The sequence below is a fragment of the Oncorhynchus keta genome, chromosome 16 (assembly GCF_023373465.1).
Source record: "Oncorhynchus keta strain PuntledgeMale-10-30-2019 chromosome 16, Oket_V2, whole genome shotgun sequence".
Taxonomy (NCBI): Eukaryota; Metazoa; Chordata; class Actinopteri; order Salmoniformes; family Salmonidae; genus Oncorhynchus; species Oncorhynchus keta.
The window spans coordinates 5,044,924-5,063,346 of record NC_068436.1 but is presented as its reverse complement, the minus strand read 5'-3'; the positions used below and the strand labels follow the sequence as shown (position 1 = coordinate 5,063,346).

Below are 18,423 nucleotides of genomic sequence, written 5' to 3'. Positions count from 1 at the left end.
TGCAACTCGCTGTTGGCTGGGCTCCCTGCCTGTGCCATTAAACCCCTACAACTCATCCAGAACGCCGCAGCCCGTCTGGTGTTCAACCTTCCCAAGTTCTCTCACGTCACCCCGCTCCTCCGCTCTCTCCACTGGCTTCCAGTTGAAGCTCGCATCCGCTACAAGACCATGGTGCTTGCCTACGGAGCTGTGAGGGGAACGGCACCTCAGTACCTCCAGGCTCTGATCAGGCCCTACACCCAAACAAGGGCACTGCGTTCATCCACCTCTGGCCTGCTCGCCTCCCTACCACTGAGGAAGTACAGTTCCCGCTCAGCCCAGTCAAAAACTGTTCGCTGCTCTGGCCCCCCAATGGTGGAACAAACTCCCTCACGACGCCAGGACAGCGGAGTCAATCACCACCTTCCGGAGACACCTGAAACCCCACCTCTTTAAGGAATACCTAGGATAGGATAAAGTAATCCTTCTCACCCCTTAAAAGATTTAGATGCACTATTGTAAAGTGGCTGTTCCACTGGATGTCATAAGGTGAATGCACCAATTTGTAAGTCGCTCTGGATAAGAGCGTCTGCTAAATGACTTAAATGTAAATGTAAATGTAAAGAGAAATTATAGATAAAACGTATCGGTGCTCATCGGCCATTGGACATAAACATTACATAACAAGTTGGAAATCGCAAAAAATCTGGAAAAAAAATCTGAAATCAATGGCCAAAGTCTAAGATTAAGGGTCTCTTTTCCTAGTTTAAAATTATAAACATTCAACATTGGCCATGCTGTCAATCAAGCATGATTTGTGCCGAGCTCAAAACAACTGTTAACTCGGAACCGCAAAATCTGACTTCAGTGAGTTCAAAACAACTGGGAACTCGGGAAAAGCGAGCTACGCCTGGGAAAATACCCTTTGAACTTTAATCCAACTCGGAATTGTACATTCGGAACTCGGGCCTCTTTCTAGAGCTACGACCTGAAGATCACTGATGTCATCATGATTTTAAAAATATATTTATTCTTCTTTATATTCTTGTTGTGCTGTCTTAAAAGCACCATACATTCAGAGATTGGCAGACTTTGATTACAAAGTTTGATGACCTTCCTGTTCAAGTGAGCACAGCACAACAAGGTGAATCCAAAATGTATTGTATGCTGCTGCATAAATTATGTAATATATGCCAGGGAGATATGTACATTGTAGCTAAGAAAGTAATACTAAGTGTATGTTGTGTAGTAAGCTGTTAGTAGCCCATGTGCCTCACCCCCCCAAAAAAATATATGTTCACTTATTAATTTCTCCTACTGTTCTGATTTGGTTGTGCATATGTAGCCTATAACCTGTTTTTGATAAATGTAATCATCAAATATTGTAAGAGCTTTCATTGTCTGCTTATATGCCCCCCTTATTTATCCTACGGTTCTGACTTGGTGTACATGGAGAACACTGTAAGAATGGCCCATGTTCTGAATTCTGTAGCTGTATATTTCAAAAGTGCTGAACAAATAGTCTATTGACTAACGTCTGTCCTGGCTCGCTCATTAATGTCTTAATCGAAATTACGGATTGCCTCTTATCCACTTGTCGTCCCCTTATGCCATAGTTTGTACATCTCAATTGTCAGTAGAAACCACATTTGTTTAAGAAAGTCAGCCATATCATATATGTTTTTTTTTAAAGGCAGTAAATGAGGCTGAATGAACTATTTCGTTGCCAGACAAGGCTCCACTGATAGCCAGGTGTAGCAGTGGTAAGGTGTTGGTACTCTGCTGTTGGGACAGCTTTATGTAGGCACCGTTTGTCACCGTTATGGTGCAATTAATGTATTGTTTAGTGTTTTGTAGTGGCTTTGCTACCATTTAATAATATTATTATTATTTATTTATTTAACCTATATTTCACCATGCATCCCATTTTTTTTTGTTTTGTTTCGCCACTGATTGTACCAGAATAACTCAAACTGTAGATAGGATAGTGGTGAAGGTAAATTACGTTGCTGTTGGGTAATAAACTAGGTGGCGCTAATGAGCACAATAAAGTTGCCTCAGCAGTTTAATTCAAAGTCAACTCTGATGAAATCTTGGGAGTTCTCGCAAGGGTAAAACATTACTCTCTTTGCAAGAAAACGTCTTTAAATTCGCAGGTAAATCCAGAAAGAGACAAAGACAGACATTGTTTCCCCTTCATCCAGTTACAGTCAGTTACCAAGCTAATCAATTATTCTCCTAGAAACGGGTAGGCATTTAGGCATCAACTATTTTTTTCATGGTCTCTCCTCAGACGAGTCCAATGCGTATATCTGTAGGGTTGAATCTTTACCGCACTTCCAAAGAATAAGCCTTCTAAGCATATTCCCTTTAAAACGGCCCTACCATTACCACAATGTATGGATGTTATTTTGTTTGTTTGTTATATACGAGCTAAACATATCGTTTAGTAGCTTGTTGTTTTATTTTTATTTTTTTCCCATCCCTCCGCTCTGAAGCAATGGGAGTGGCTAGAATAACCCTCGGGTGAGCTAGTGGAGAGAGCCGGAGAGCGAGAGAGGGACGGAGAAGACTAGTTGATTGCTAACATGGCGGAGACCGTACTCTCGCTCTTCGACTACCGGGAGCCACCGACACTGGACAGCGACGGAGAGGGAACCAAACCGGTGCCGACGCCTCGGGGGTGAGGGTTTTAGTCAGTTAGTTAATTAGTAGCCATAGGTATTTTTCTGAAGTGACTGTGACAGCGCGAGCGAGCGAGATGTGTGTGTGTGTGTGTGTGTGTGTGTGTGTGTGTGTGTGTGTGTGTGTGTGTGTGTGCTTGTCCGTGTGTGTTGATCTAACGCTATATTGTAGGCTCAAATTAAAGTTGTAATACATTCGTTATTAACTTATTCTGTGCGAGAGTGTGAGAAACCCGTATAAATTATAGTACAATGTTCATTAGACTATAATTCATTTGTTGCTACCCACTTCACAAAGCAGCTTGGTGTGTGTGTGTGTGTGTGTGTGTGTGTGTGTGTGTGTGTGTGTGTGTGTGTGTGTGTGTGTGTGTGTGTGTGTGTGTGTGTGTGTGTGTGTGTGTTTTTCCGCGCCCGCTTGTACGTGTGTGCGAGAACTGTACGAGCTAGCTAGCTAATTTAGCAACTTCTGCACTTGTGTAGTTAACTAACAAATGTTTCTCAAATGTGAAATTGTATGTGAATTACTAGCCAACCAACGAGTTATCAAACGGTACTAGTAGATACTCTTAACAAACAAAAGTAAACCCAATATAATATATTTGTTCGTTTTTGCTATGGTTATATATGCTACCAGAGCCTCTCTCTGTGTGTGTGTGTGTGTGTGTGTGTGTGTGTGTGTGTGTGTGTGTGTGTGTGTGTGTGTGTGTGTGTGTGTGTGTGTGTGTGTGTGAGAGAAGAGAGAGCTCTCACACACACAGGGAGAAGAGAGAGCGTGAGAGAAAGGAACGAGCAGTGTGTGTGTGTGTGTGTGTGTGTGTGTGTGTGTTAGAGAGGGGGGAGGGAGTGTGTGTGTGAGCAAGGGGGAGGAGTGTGTGTGTTAGAGTGTGTGTGCGTGACAGAGACAGTATGTGTGTGTGAGAGGGGGGAGGGGGAGTGTGTGCTAGAGAGAGAGAGATGAGTGTGTGTGTTGGAGAGAGGGAGAGTGTGTGCGTGACAGAGACAGTATGTGTGTGTGTGTGAGAGGGAGGGGGTGCATGTTGTGTGGAGAGACTGTGTGACAAAGAGAACAAGAGTGTGTGAGTGGAATGAGCACAGTGTGTGTGAGAGAAGGGGAGTGTGTGGTGTGTGTGCTAGAGGGGGTGGCATGTGTGTATGAGAGTGTATGTGTGTGTGTGAGTGAGAGAGAAAGGAGGGGAGAAGTTGTGTGGTTGTGTGTGTGTGTGTGTAAGAGAGTGAGGGTGTGTGTATTCATATGTGTGTGAGAGAGCAAGAGGAGAAATTGAATAAATGTGTGTGTAGGGGAGAGGAAGAAAGGTGTATTTTTCAGAGATTGTGTGAGAGAGAGGAGAGTGTGAGGAAAAATAAATAAGGTGTGTTTTTAGGGAGAGAGGGTGCGAGGAGAGGGCTGTGAGAGAGATTGAAGGACGTGTGTGTACGTGAGGGTGAGCATATTTGTGTAATAAAGGGGGAGTTTGTGTGTGAGGGAGAGATAGTGGGGAAGTGTGTGAGAGAGGTACAGGGAAGGGGAGGGAATAGTGTGTTGCTTAGTGGGGGAGGGTGTGTGTGTGTGTGTGTGTGTGTGTGTGTGTGTGTGTGTGTGTGTGTGTGTGACTAGTGTGTGTGTGTGTGTTTGTAGAAGGGATAAAGCAAAGGGGAATATTGTGTGTGTGTGAGTGAGACTTGTGTTTCTGACTTTCCAGTAGTGTGTTGTCTTCAAAGTAGAAACAATATTTTAGGATGGTAAGAGGCTAATATTTTCTGGTATCACATTTTGTGTGTGGGAGATTTTAGTTTTTGGTTAGTTATTACAAACTGACAGTGAAGACTGGTGAAGAAAAGTGTGTGTGTCTGTCTTTAAGAAATGGAGGGATAGAGTGTGTTTGTGACGAAGAGAGAAGGGGAGGGTGTGTGTGTGTTACAGAGAGAGGGGGAGGGTGTGTGTGTTACAGAGAGAGAGAGAGAGAGAGAGAGAGAGGGGGTGTTACACACAGAGAGGGAGAGTGTGTGTGTTTAAAGGGGAGACAGCAAGAAGAGGGAGGGTGTGTGTGAGAGGGAAAGAGAAGGGGAGGGTGTGTGAGGGAGAGAGGGTGAGGAAGTGTGTGTGTGCGTGCTTGCGTGCGTTTTTGAAACAGAGAAGGGAGGGAGAATGAGTGTCTGTGTGTCTTGGGGAGAAAAAAAAAGTCTGTGTATGTGTGTGAGAGAGAATGTGTGTGTCTGTGTGTGCGTGCCTGTGTGTGTTTGTTCTGGAGGCAGAGGGAGAAGGGGGAGGGGGTGTGTGTGTGTGTGTGTGTGTGTGTGTGTGTGTGTGTGTGTGTGTGTGTGTGTGTGTGTGTGTGTTCTGCAGGCAGAGAGAAAAAGGGAAGGGTGTGTGTAAAAGGGGATACAGAGGCAAGGTTGTGTGTGTGTGTGTGTGTGTGTGTGTGACTTAGACAAGGGCAGTGTGTTTGCTTGTGTGTAAGAGACAGAGGAAAGGAGAGTGTTTATGCATCTACTTTGTTTATGAAAGAGGGAAGGAGTGTGTGTGTGTGTGTGTGTGTGTGTGTGTGTGTGTGTGTGTGTGTGTGTGTGTGTGTGTGTGTGTGTGTGTGTGTGTGTGTGTGTGTGTGTGTGTGTGTGTGTGTGTGTGTGTGTGTGTGTGTGTGTGTGTGTGTGTGTGTGTGTGTGTGTGTGAGAGAGAGGGGAGGGAGTGTGTGCGTGTAGAGGGAATGTTATCCATGGAGGAGCGAGAGTGCGAAGAGGATTGCGTGTGAGTGTGCATGCGTGCCTTATGGAGACTAGTGTAGTGTGTGAGAGGATGTGTATGTATTAAAATGTATGTGCATGCATGGGAGAAAGAGATGGTGCATGTTTTCTGGAGATTGTGTGTGTGTGTGTGTGTGTGAGAGAGAGGGAACATGAGACTGTGGGTTTGGATATTTGAGAGAGGGAGGGAGGGAGAGAGACATTGAGTGTGTGTGTGTGTGTGAGAGCATGTGAGCTTTAGAGAGGGGGGAGGGGTGTGTGTGCGTGCATGTGAGCTTGGCTGAAGAGAGAGTGTATGTGTGTGTGTGTGTTGGTCTTGAGTGAGGGCTTGTTTGTGTATTTGTGTATGTGGGTTGGCAAAGGCAGAGGGCTGTGTGTGTGAGAGTGTGTTTGTTTGTGGGAGAGAGGAGAGGGAGAGATGTGCAGGGATAGGGGAATGGAGAGAATCAATGGGAGAAAGGGAGTGATAGAGTGAAGGACAGATGGAATGGAGAAGAGAGACATCTGATTAGACAGTACTAGAATAGACCACACACACACACACACACACACACACACACACACACACACACACACACACACACACACACACACACACACACACACACACACACACACACACACAATGGAATATCACCAAGAGAGACACTCCTGTGGACTTACTTCCTCAACCTGGTTGGGCTTACGAGAATATGTCATGATAAATCCTAGAGACTGGCGATATGACGTGGTCATAACTGGTCCCTGGTCAAAAGTAGCGCACTATATAACGTGTGGTCGTAGTGCATTGATTCATGTAGAATTCACAAACACACATAGTAGAACATTTTACACTTGTCCCACCTGCTGTATTTGAAGACACATAAAGCCATCAAGGTGAAATAAGCAAAATTCCATTGGAACAAATTGGTTAGGAAATACACTAATATATATATATATATATATATATATGTGTATTTCATATGTATTTATGTATGTTTATATATAGTGTATTTCATATGTATGTATACATATATATACATACACAATTGGTGGTTTCGGCTATTTCAGCCACACCCGTTGCTGACGGGTGTATAAAATCGAGCACACAACTAACTATGCAGTCTCCATAGACAAACATTGGCAGTAGAATGGCTTTACTGAAGAGCTCAGTGACTTTCAACGTGGCACCGTCGTAGGATGCCACCTTTCCAACAAGTCAGTTCGTCAAACTTCTGTCCTGCTGGAGCAGCTCTGGTCAACTGTAAATGCTGTCATTGTGAAGTGGAAAGGTCTAGGAGCAACAATGTCACCGCCGCGAAGTGTTAGGCCACACAAGCTCATAGGACGGGTCCGCCGAATGCTGAAGTGTGTAAAAATCGTCTGTCCTCGGTTGCAACACTCACTACCGAGTTCCAAACTGCCTCTGGAAGTAACATCAGCACAAGAACTGTTCGCCAGGTGATTCATGAAAGGGTTTCCATGGCCAAGCAGCCACACACAAGCCTAAGATCACCATGCGCAATGCCAAGTGTCGGCTGGAGTGGTGTAAAGATCCCGTGTGGCTCAGTCGGTAGAGCATGGCGCTTGCAACGCCAGGGTTGTGGGTTTGATTCCCACTGGGGAGCAGTATGAAAAAAAAGTATGAAAATGTATGCACTCACTACTGTGTACTACTGGATAAGAGCGTCTTCTAAATGACTACAATTAGAAAAAAATGTAAACTGGGCAGTGGGAACGAGTTCTCTGAAGTGGTGGATCACACTTCACCATCTGGCAGTTCGACAGACAAATCTGGGTTTGGCGGATGCCGGGAGAACGCTACCTGCCCCAATGCAGTGCCAACTGTAAAGTTTGGTGTAGGATAAATAATGGTCTGGGGCTGTTTTTCATGGTTTGGGTTAGGCCCCTTAGTTCCAGTGAAGGGAAATCTTAATGCTACAGCATACAATGACATTCTAGACGATCTTGTGCTTCCAACTGTGTGGCAACAGTTTGGGGAAGGCCCTTTGCTGTTTCAGCACGACAATGCCCCCGTGCACAAAGCAAGGTCCATACAGAAATGGCTTGTCGAGATCGGTGTGGAACAACTTGACTGGCCTGCATAGAACCCTGACCTCAACTCCATCGAACGCTGACTGCGAGCCAGGCCTAATTGCCCAACATCAGTGCCTGACTTCACTAATGCTCTTGTGGCTGAATGGAAGCAAGTCCCCGCAGCGATGTTCCGACATCTAGTGGAAAGCCTTCTCAGAAAGGTGGAGGCTGTTACAGCAGCAAAGGGGGGACCAACTCCATATTAATGCCCAATATTTTGGAATGAGATGTTTGCAGAGCCGGTGTCCACATACTGTTGGTCATGTAGTGTATGTAACCTAAGTGGAGGTATTTACCAGGCTAGAAAGGCTGTGGTACTGTACTACACACACACACACACTATAAACCACTGTACTGTATGTAAATCAGTTGTTGCTAATGCCTCTTATAGCTCTACCATTACAGACCATTCTAGATAATGTTAATTACCTCACACAATGGGGAATGGGTGAAATGCATTCAAAAGAAGCCTGTTACTTTAAGAAAGAGCAACTAGGCCCAAGTTTACATGAGTGACCATGCAGACACACACACACACGGGAGTGTGTGTGCACACAAGAAAGTGCAGGCGCGCACACACACACACACACACACACAGTCACACACACGCGTTATCACGAGTCCAGATGGAGAGCGAGGGGCAGATCAATACAAAGACAGCGAATCTGGTTGATATCTCTGCTCAAAGAGTCTCTCTCTCCCTCGCTCACACACAAACACACACACACGCAGTAATGAACACTTGAGAAACCAAGGCACTGTCTTCATATGGCCTAGTTTTAAGAGCCTCCAATGTCATGTAAGGAGAAAATAGAAAGAATTACAGAAAACACTGTGTGTGTGTGTGTGTGTGTGTGTGTGTGTGTGTGTGTGTGTGTGTGTGTGTGTGTGGACAAACTGCCCTAAATCACACTGATCCAAAGCCAGTTTCTAGTGCTTGTATTTGAATGGTTACAGCTAGGATTGAGGCAAAGAAAGATTAGCTCAGATCAGCTCCTAGTGTATCCACTGCTCTTACAAGTGGCTTTACGCTATGGCTAGACTCTGCACCGCAGTCACAGCTCTTGGATCAGTTTACCATCCCTGTATCCTGAATCCCTGGCAGTGGAGTGAAACTCAACACAGACCTTGGATCAGTGTCTTGTATTGTGGCTTGTGATTCACAAATGTCCCTTCAACACCAATTTACCTAGTAAGAATTTGATCCAATTCTACCCAGTCAGCATTCAGCTTTTTCCCCAAATAAACCAAAGTAATTGCAATTTTTCCAATAAATAGTTTAAATCAATCCAAAATTGTTTTATCAATGATTCAGTTGTTATTGGTTGAAAGTAGTTGGATACAGAAATTGAGACTGGCTTCCTATTGGTGGGGCGGCAGGGTAGCATCGTGGTTAGAGCGTTGGACGAGTAACCGAAAGGTTGCAAGTTTGAATCCCCGAGCTGACAAGGTACAAATCTGTCGTTCTGCCCCTGAATAAGGTAGTTAACCCACTGTTCCTAGGCCGTCATTGAAAATAAAATATTGTTCTTAACTGACTTGCCTAGTAAAATAAATTGGTGATCAGTGTATTGATTGCTTTTCCTACTTGATTGATGTGAAGATTGGTCCTCCTGGGGCATTGATGAAATTGATAGAATCTCTCTCTCCCTGTGTGTGTTCCACAGACGCGGTTGTGGGAGGAAAAGGAAGGGAACGCCGGTGAAAGTGTGCGACCGAGTCTTTGTCACAGAGGATGAGGAGGACAGCTCCGAACACAGCTACTGTCCAGGTGTGTGTTTGTCCTATATTGATGATTCTTGTGTTGACACGTGTGTGTGTGTGTGTGTGTGTGTGTGTGTGTGTGTGTGTGTGTGTGTGTGTGTGTGTGTGTGTGTAACAGTTGTGTAGTGTATGCATCCATGATTGTGTGTGTTATGGGTGGAAGAGGGGGGTTGTGTGTGCGTGCTGACATATATAAATGTGTGTTTGTGTTCGTGTGTGCGACTGTGTTCGTGTGCGACTGGTGTGTGACGTGCATATGCGTTCAGGTGGGTGAAAGGTTGTTGACCTTGTGTGTGTGTTCTTTCGGTGTGTGTGTGCATGTGTGTCTGTGTGCATTCGCGTGTGTGCTCGTGTGTAATCCTGTTGTACTCTTCTCTCAGGTGATGGTAAGGAGGCTGCAGAGAACAAACGACCAACACTGGATGGACCATGTTACATCAATGACCCTGCTCAGATCTGGTGAGTGTGATTGTGTGTGTGGGGGATTTCATTTCATGGTGTTATTTTTTTATGATGTGTTTTTTATTTGGTGTGTATAGTTGTGTTTGTGTGCGTGTGTGTGTTTTGTTATGTAGAATACAAAACATTAAGGGCACCTTCCTAATACTGAGTTGACCGGCCGTACAAGGTGTCGAAAGTGTCGAAAGGGATGCTGGCCCATGTTGACTCCAATGCTTCCCACAGTTGTGTCAAGTTGGCTGGATGTCCTTTTGGGTGGTGGATCATTCTTCATACATACAGGAAACTGTTGAGTGAAAAACCCAGCAGCATTGCAGCTCTTGACACAAACCGGTGCGCCTGGCACCTACTACCATACCCCGTTCAAAAGGCAATCTTTCATCTTGCCCATTCTCCCTCTGAATGGCAGACATACACAATCCATGTCTCAATTGTCTCAAGGCTTAAAAATCATTCTTTAACCTGTCTCCTCCCCTTCATCCGTTCTGATTGAAGTGGATTTGAAGTGACATCCAATATGGGATCAAAGCTGTCACCTGGTCAGTCTCATGGAAAGAGCAGGTGTTCCTAATGTTTTGTATTGTTGTGCTGTTTTGCGTGGGGTAGCTGTGTGTGTGTTGCAGTGTGTAATTGAAAGTGTGTTTGTTAGCTGCTATTTTTGCTGATTTTGTACGCATAGGTCCACTTGTGCTGATCTAGCTCCCTCCAACCCCTTCTCTCTCTCCCTCCCTATCTCTCCCCCCACCTCTCTTCCTCCCTCCCCCTTTCAGCAGTGGGTCTTTAGAGCTGGGTGAGGAGGGATCCAGCGGGGGCAGGGGGGCGGCGGTGATGTACCCCCCTCCTCCAAACTGCCGCATCCGCGAGGTACACTGTGGGAGCCAGGTGCGCCTGGTCGTCATAGCGATCCGAGACATCACCAAAGGAGAGGAGATCACCGTTGACTACAGCCTGACCGAGTGGGGAGACAACACTATGGTGAGTAACCATGGCGACATACCTGCGAGAGCCGAAGTAACTGTTGCCATGGTGAGTAACCATGACGATGTACCTGTTAGAGCCTAAGTAACTGTAGCCATAGCGATGGCTGCTACAGATATAACCTGGGATATAGTTGATGTCAAATGCAGTTTACCCATCTTTCTATTTGGTGAATAGTGTTTTCAATGAATGACTTACATTTCACATGTAGTGAGCCAAATAACGACAAAATAGTTACATTTTGAAATCGACAGTATGCCACAATATCCATGATTTGTGTTATCTGAGGCAAGTTGTAAGTACTGAAACTAGCGATTGGATCACGTGCAACACATTTCTGCGCTGTTTACTTTTAGTCTGGTTAAATAATCCTATTTTTCTCACAGAAATTGTTGAGTAATTTTTGTTGGGCCATAATACATGGGTATCTGGGAATTTTCACCTTGGCTGACTACTGTATCTGACTGATTATAGTATCTAGTGCTTTTTGGAGCACTACTGTTATTCGTTTGACCGTCTGATTGACAGCACTGGGTGATAACAATGAATGCTAATGGAGCCTATATTCCTCCAGGGTTTCCGTGGTACGGTGTCTCCAGGGAGATACGAGTGTCTCTCCGACCCCGAGAACAACAGTATCAAAAAGGTTAGAAAAGACACCCGTTGCCTACTATGTTTGTACAACACTTAAATACTATACTCATGTACGTGCTTTGTATGTCTATGTTCCATACGCCTGTCTGCTATACCCTCAACTCACTTTCCTTATAGGATTCTAAGCGTTGTAACATACTAGTGTTGCTCACTCAGCGCTCTAAATGGAAACTCCTCATTCACACACCCACCGTTGACAGACACTAAACCAGTGGTTCTCAACCCTGGTCCTGGGGACCCAAAGTGGTGCACCTTTTAGTTTTTACCTTAGTACTACAAAGCTGATTCAAATGATCAACTCATCATCAATGCTTCAAGCTTTGAATCAGGTGTGTGTGCAGTGCTAAGGAAAATCAAAAAACGGGCACCCCTTTGGTTCCCCAGGACCAGGGTTGAGAACCACTGCTCTAAACAGTCTGTCTTATGTCACTTGTCTGTACTCTACTCACACAACTGGCTCAAACACTACTCATCTCTCGCTCCCAGGAGGAAGAGTCCGTGCCCCCCTCTCTCTCAGCCCAGGACTACCTCACCCCTTCCTGGCCCCTTTCCCCCTCTTCCTCCCCCCTCTCCCACTCCAATGCCAGCGACTCGGATCCCCAGAATGAGGGGGGCGAGGACGGGAGTCAGAGACGCACACCTCGCCGCCGCAAACGCCGCCGGACCACCACCCCCTCCAAAAAGAGGACCACCCCTCACAGGACGTCCCCGGGCCGCCCTCCCCTCTCCACTTCATACCGCCCCCTCACCTTCTCCCCCCCTCCTCCCTCCTCCTCCTCCTCCACCTCTCCTCGCCCTTCTCTGTTCAAATCCCCTGCTCCATTGGGGCCCAACACGACGGCGAACATCAGTATTAACATCGCCAGGGGGGTTGGCATGGGCGTGCCCCCGCAGAAGCTGAGCTGCGCTTACTGCGGGCGTCACTTCCGCTCACTGGGGCGCCACCTGGACAAACACCACCCCAACCAGCCCGAGATCCGCGCTGCGCTTATCGAGCGATTTATGCCCCACCTGGCGGCCGCACACGCCGCACACCACGCTCAGTCCGAGCAGCAACCTCGGTCATCATCGGCGGCGTCAGGAGCGGAGCAAAATTCCCACAAGCCACCACAGAGGGGCGCCGCAGCCGCCGCGCTCTCCCTATCTCCTCAACGTCCCTCCGCCACCACCGCCCAGTCCCCTTCCTCTGCCGTCGGAAGAAACTCCTCCCCCCTGGTGTTGACACCGCCCCGAGGACGCAGTGCCGTGGCCGTGTCCGTTCTGAAGAGAAGCCCGCCTCCGGTGGCTGTGACCCCGCCCAGAAAGGCGGGACTGCGCAAAGTGAAGAAGGAAAAAGAGGAGGAGGAAGAGGAGAACGACCTGGTGGAAGTGGCGGTGGCGAGGCCCAAAGAAGAGGCAGAGGCGGCTTGTCCCCACGTCTTTCAGCAGACGCCCAAAGAGGTGGAGCGGCTGCCTAAAGAGGATGAAAATGAAGAAGAGGAGGAGGAGAGCGGAATGATGGAAGATGACAGTGGAGCCGAGGAGAAGGAGAAGGAGTTGTTGAGGTGAGTGCTGTGGGGGGGGGTTGGTACTCCGTTAAAGGACTAGTTCACCTAAATGACAAATTCACCTCATCAAATGGATAGTGAGAAATAGTTGATGTATCAGCAAACTGAACTGCTACTTAGCTTCTGCGTTGGTGGATGTAAAACAGTGGGAATGCTTTTAGCATGCTCAAATTAGATTACTAAAATCAAATCAACTGAGACTGGCTTAAAAGTAACTTCAAACTGCTAATGTGATGTTATCGTTATAATAAAGGTAATGAGGATAGTAGATACTTTGAAAACATTTTTCCCTGTTGTAATTGTGCGTTGAATAAATTAATAACTGACACCTGCAATTGAAACTAAATCTCTCTCCCCTCTCTCTTTCTCTTCTTCCCTCCCTCTCCCTCCCTCAGTTCGGGCCGTCTCCACATGCTGCCCCTCCTCTCCTCCCTGTCTTCCCTGGTTCTCTACCTCCGCAGGCTCCAGCACTCTGCCTTCCTCTCCCTGTCCCGCCAGCTCCAATCCGCCGAGGCCTGGCGCCTCCTGTGCCACTCCTCCCTCGCCCTGCTCATCCTCTACAACCGTCGCCGCGAGTGCGAGGTCTCCAAACTGGTCATAGCCGAATACCGCGCCCGTGTCACCCCCCAGTGCCCCGTGCCGGTGCCCCCCGGCGCCCCGCCCGCCCTCACACCCCTGGAGGCATCGCTTTCGCCCTTTGAGCGTCTCGTGCTTCCGCATTTGCCTCGAGTAGGTGTCCAGGGCAAACGAGGAAGAGTCCAGCCTCTTATCCTGCCACCGCACTGCGAGCCGTGTCTGGAACTCCTCCTCCAGACCAGGCAAGATGTCGGCGTCGATCCCCAGAACCCGTACGTTTTCGCCCGGCCGTACCACTCTCCAGCCACCCCCCTCCGGGGCACCGACCTCCTCCGGAGTCTGGCCCGCTCCAGCGGCACCCGGAACCCCCGCGCCCTCACCCAGACGCGCGTCCGGCGCCAGGTCGCCATCTTGACGCAGCTGCTATTGCTCGGCGAGGGGGAGGAGCCAGGACAGCCGGGCGGGAACGCCATAGAGCGCCTGGAACACTTCCTGGAGCGCGAGTACCACGTGACGCAGAGCTGCGGCGGGATTGGCCAGGACCCGGGGCTGATGGGTAGAGTGGGGCGCGTGGTGCTGTGCGGGGAGAGAGACGGCGTGCTGTTCCGGGGGATGAGCCTCCACCACATCTGTCTGGAGCTTGACGGTAAGGAGACACTGAGGATTGACATATACGTCAGACCTGACTAGTCAAGCTAGAAGTGGAGTTATTTTTCTCTCCTTTACTGTGTATTAAGTGCGCTCGATTCAACCTGCTTGATATAATGGAACAAAGCATGATGACCGTTAGAGAAAGGTTAGCGGTCAGTCAAACTGATCGGATGTTTTCTTGAGAAGACCGATTTTCCGCATGTCTCATGGTCTGACTCACTCTGGTCACCACTCTGCCTCTGCCACCTTTCACCGCAAATGCGACATCGGCGGATGAAAAAGTTCTCTCTAGCTTAAACTGACATTTTGATGGGGATTTGTTCATTATGTTACTTCGATTGACGCAGCAATGCGCCAATCGACTCTAGGGGGTTAAACAGTTTAGTCATCTCACAATGATTGTTCATTTTGGAATGCCCTTTAGTATGATGAGGACCAGCGCTGTAGTTAAAGTTGAGAAACATGTACATGTATTTGACCCTTCTCTTTCTCCCCCTACAGTGATGTCAGGCAACTCGGCCGACTCGTACTCGGACGGCGACTCTGACGGCGAAGGGGGGAAGGAGAAGGGCGAGGTGGCCCCTCCCAGCCTGCTGATGGTGAGGAAGGGCAGGACCAACGGCAGGACGCCGCGTGCCAGGAAACTCAAGGTTACACCCTCCTCCGCATTGCCCCTCTCCCCCTCACTCCCCGGCCGCAGGAGAGGCTCAGGTGGGCCCAAATCAGGTGTGTGTGTGTTCACACTCCAAAAGACATGTCTACACAGATCCACCCCTGTGTGTACTAACCCACACTCTCCCCGCACAGGCAAACGCGGCGTCCTCAAGCGCCCGTGGTCAGACGCGGAGCGCGCCGCCGTGGAGGAGCACCTGACCTCCAACATCGCCGAGCTGCGCGTGCCCGCCAAGGCCGACTGCGAGCGCTGCCTTCAGAGCTGCCCTCTGCTGGTCACCAACCGGCGAGACTGGCGGGCCATCAAATTCTACTGTCACAACCGCATCCAGCTGCTCAAGAAGAACCAGCGGCGCGAGGACGACGGGACGCCAATCATGGTGTGCTGAGAAGACGGGCGGACAGACTGATGGACGGACACGACAACAGCTCCACAGTATCCACACTTGCGTACTACATAGAATGAAGGAAGCCAAATCAGAGGAGTGGTCAACTCCGTAACGTCACAGCAGTGCTGATGGGAAACTCTGTAGTGCAACAGAGTTGACGCTTATAAGGAAGCAATGTAGTGGCCGTGTGTTCGAAGTGGTACGCTAATGTGGGTATCGGAACGTAGCCTACATCTCATTAAGCAGGTTTCCATCCTTTTCATGGCAGAAAAGTCCATGTCGGGTCAAAAATGTCACGACAGAAAATGTTTTGATAAACTTTCCAAATGTCAACAAAACAAAACACGTTAGACACGGTGGGATCTTTTTTTGTGTGTAAAGTGAAGTACACGAGAAATGTCGGTGGACATGCTTTTATGTGCAAATATTGGTATAAAAACCATCATATCGATGGTTGCAAGGTGATGAGCTTGATGCTACTTTACGAGAAATATCCAGGGTCTTATTTCTGGTGAAATGATCGATGTTTGGCTGCCATTTGACAAATAAAAATAATCTCGCTCTTTTGGCCATAATATTCTCAAAGGGGAAGGCTATACCTGCGCGATTTTCCAATAACAGACTGGGCAGACTCATCACAATATAACAACACTTTTTGTGAGAAACCCAGAGTTGAAAATGTGATGGAAACCCATTTAACTTTTTATTTTATTCGGTACACGGGAATTGAACAGCTAAAGGTATTTTTATGTGCACTACGTCATCACGCACAGTCGGTTTGATGGAAACATTTCTGGTGGGGAAAATGCACATATTGTTTTGATGCAGATTTTTGAATATCTGTCGCCAATTGGATGGAAACCTAGCTATTGATACCCTTATATATATATATATATATAGTCCTCTGAGACAAAGCGAGTGAGAGAGGGAGTGACTGTGTAGGAGTTGCCACAAGCTGTATACTATACAGTGTATATGGACATGTTCATTTTGTTTTCTCTCCAAAACTAGACGGAACCATGTTAACGATGATAACGTTATAATGACGATGATGTTAATGATAACACACCACATATTGTTCTATTCACATTTTCTGGACTCCAGTGTTTCATGGGTGTTGTAGGGACGTTTCTGAACACAAGAAAGCTTGACACGGTTAGAGTTTGAGGCTGTAGTGTGTGTATTTCTAGTGCTGAGAAGATGTTATAGGGTCTCCCAACACCCAGTCCTGGAGAGTGCATGCTTTCGTTCCAGCCCAGCACTAACTCACCTGATCAAACTAGACCTGACTGAAAGAACATGGTTAGTTCATTACTTAAAACAGGTGTGTTAGTGCTGGACCGGAGCAAAAGCCTGCACCCCAGGAGCGGCGCGAGAGAGACCCTGGGTTAGAGTGGGGGGGGGGACGCCACCATCAATGTGTTGTGAAGTTTCTTTTTGGACTACCTAAGACACTATAGTCAGCATGGTGCTTTTCTGCTCCCTTCAAAATTGACACTACAAGACAGAAGTTGAATACTGCTTTTGCCTAAAATATACCAAGTATATTCTTGCTGTTGGCATCATTCTTTTATTTTGATCCTGTTGCACATGCGTTTTCTTAAAAGCGGTTTAAAAAGGCGCATTAGCCTGTCTCGTCGGGCCATTCTTCTGCGACGTGCAGAGTTCCGTATTTAACTTGGGTGTGTTCTATGCTACTTCTATGTTACTTAGTGATTTTTGGGGGGGCTTTTTTCAGAAGAGTGAGCATAGCTGAATACTATGCCATGTTATATATCTGTTTTTTTTTTTGCTTTTCTTTTTTACGTGCATTGTTGTTGCGTCGTTTGTTGATCGTCTTTTTTTAAGCTACTCTAGTCTCTATGGTTTATTGCAGTTAGATGATGGGCTGCTTGAAGCTCTAGTCCAGGGTGTTTTGCTGACTCTTAGGCCGGCATTCAATCCGATCATTGGTAGATTTGCGTTATAGCGCGCTTGACATGTGAAAGGTAATTTCCGATTAAGCCAACACGTGCAGAGTTGACCATGCACGCGGTCTCCACGAACGCGGGAACATTGCCTTTTAAAAAGTGTATTGCCGGCGAAGCGCGGTCGGGTTGAATCACGGCCTTTTTAGCTTCAGCAAGACGCACTAACGCCCCGGACCAGAGCTCGGTTTCTTTGTAGGTTCATCAGAGCGCCAAGTAACCCGACATCTTGTTTTATTGGAATAAAACCACACAACGCCTCTCGACAGGTATGTCAAATAAATTCAACTAATCACATATAATCTTACATTGTTTCACGCTATTATCTTGCCAGTTTCAGTGTACATTAAAAAAAAGATCATCACGTAAACTGGTTAGTTTGTGCTTATCCGTAGCTTTTATTTGTTCATTTGCGAGTTGGTATTGTACATAGGCCTATGGTTTTGTAAATATTCACAGAAACACATAAAGGGGTAAAAACTACACAATGGCTTGGTTTGTTTGTGTTATGTTTTATATGAGTCTGATGAAAAGTTCAAGTCATATTTCTGAAATATGAATCTTTCAATGTACTAACAATGAGTGCGTTCCAATAATATATTTTTTTCTCCTGAATTGTACACTTGTTTACTACTTACCACAAATCTAAATACATTGAATTGGTGGATGAATGGGCTAGTGGGTGTTTACACAATATTTATTTTCAAATTTAGTTCAAATCATGAAGGAAAGTAAACAGGTGCACACATTGAGAAGAAGAGATAATTGGGACATATTCCAAAATGTTAAGTGCTTTATTTTTCCTCACCATACAGTTCACTAACTAGACCACCAGATGGGAGTGTTGCCCTGGAATCAAACAGAACTAGACCTGCATTCATAAAGCATCTTGAGTGCTGAGCAACGATCAGGTCCCCGCCAGTCTTATTTTTTTTTTTTTTTACTCATATTTCAAACTGGGAACATTGCCTTTAATTGTCTATCGTGCTACAAAGCTGAATTTCCGCGATATGGATTGAATGGAGCCCTTTGAAACGTATACAGTCAGATTTATAAATATTATTAGTTAAGAATGTTAGGTGAGGTTGTAAACAAAAGTTGCAACCTGGATAAGAACTGGAAATCTTGCAGGTCGCTCCTGCCACCTGTAAGGCCTTTTCTTTTTTTTATATGTTTTAACCCATAAACTCCTAAGTCCTGCCCACTGAGCTTTCATCCAACCAATTACATTAGATCTGCCCATGAGGCTGAGCTTCCCTCAGAACAAGATTGAGGCCTGGGGGTG

The 18,423-nt window shown here is 46.8% G+C and overlaps 1 protein-coding gene and 1 non-coding gene across 4 annotated transcripts; both read left to right on the top strand.

The window, feature by feature from the left end:
* Positions 1-2,495: 2,495 nt before the first annotated feature.
* LOC118395397 (uncharacterized) lies at positions 2,496-17,628 on the top strand. 3 transcript variants are annotated; one of them, XM_035789174.2, is made up of 9 exons: positions 2,496-2,662; positions 9,149-9,252; positions 9,626-9,704; positions 10,478-10,679; positions 11,257-11,328; positions 11,823-12,880; positions 13,279-14,105; positions 14,612-14,836; positions 14,918-17,628. In XM_035789174.2, the coding sequence occupies exons 1-9, from the start codon at positions 2,568-2,570 to the stop codon at positions 15,169-15,171; spliced, it is 2,916 nt and encodes a 971-aa protein (XP_035645067.1). In that variant the 5' UTR covers positions 2,496-2,567; the 3' UTR covers positions 15,172-17,628. The 3 variants fall into 3 exon arrangements, with proteins under 3 accessions (XP_035645067.1, XP_035645068.1, XP_035645066.1); XM_035789175.2 differs by having other exon boundaries at positions 10,475-10,679; positions 14,612-14,821; XM_035789173.2 differs by having other exon boundaries at positions 10,475-10,679.
* trnaa-ugc (transfer RNA alanine (anticodon UGC)) lies at positions 6,940-7,011 on the top strand. Its single transcript has one exon. It is a non-coding gene; the product is annotated as a tRNA-Ala (tRNA).
* Positions 17,629-18,423: the final 795 nt, after the last annotated feature.

Coding starts and splice junctions, on each gene's coding strand:
- LOC118395397 (XM_035789173.2), top strand. CDS start 2,568: ATGGCGGAGACCGTACTCTCGCTCTTCGACTACCGGGAGCCACCGACA. Junction 11,329..11,822: donor AGAACAACAGTATCAAAAAG/GTTAGAAAAGAC, acceptor TCTCGCTCCCAG/GAGGAAGAGTCCGTGCCCCC. Junction 14,106..14,611: donor CATCTGTCTGGAGCTTGACG/GTAAGGAGACAC, acceptor CTCCCCCTACAG/TGATGTCAGGCAACTCGGCC.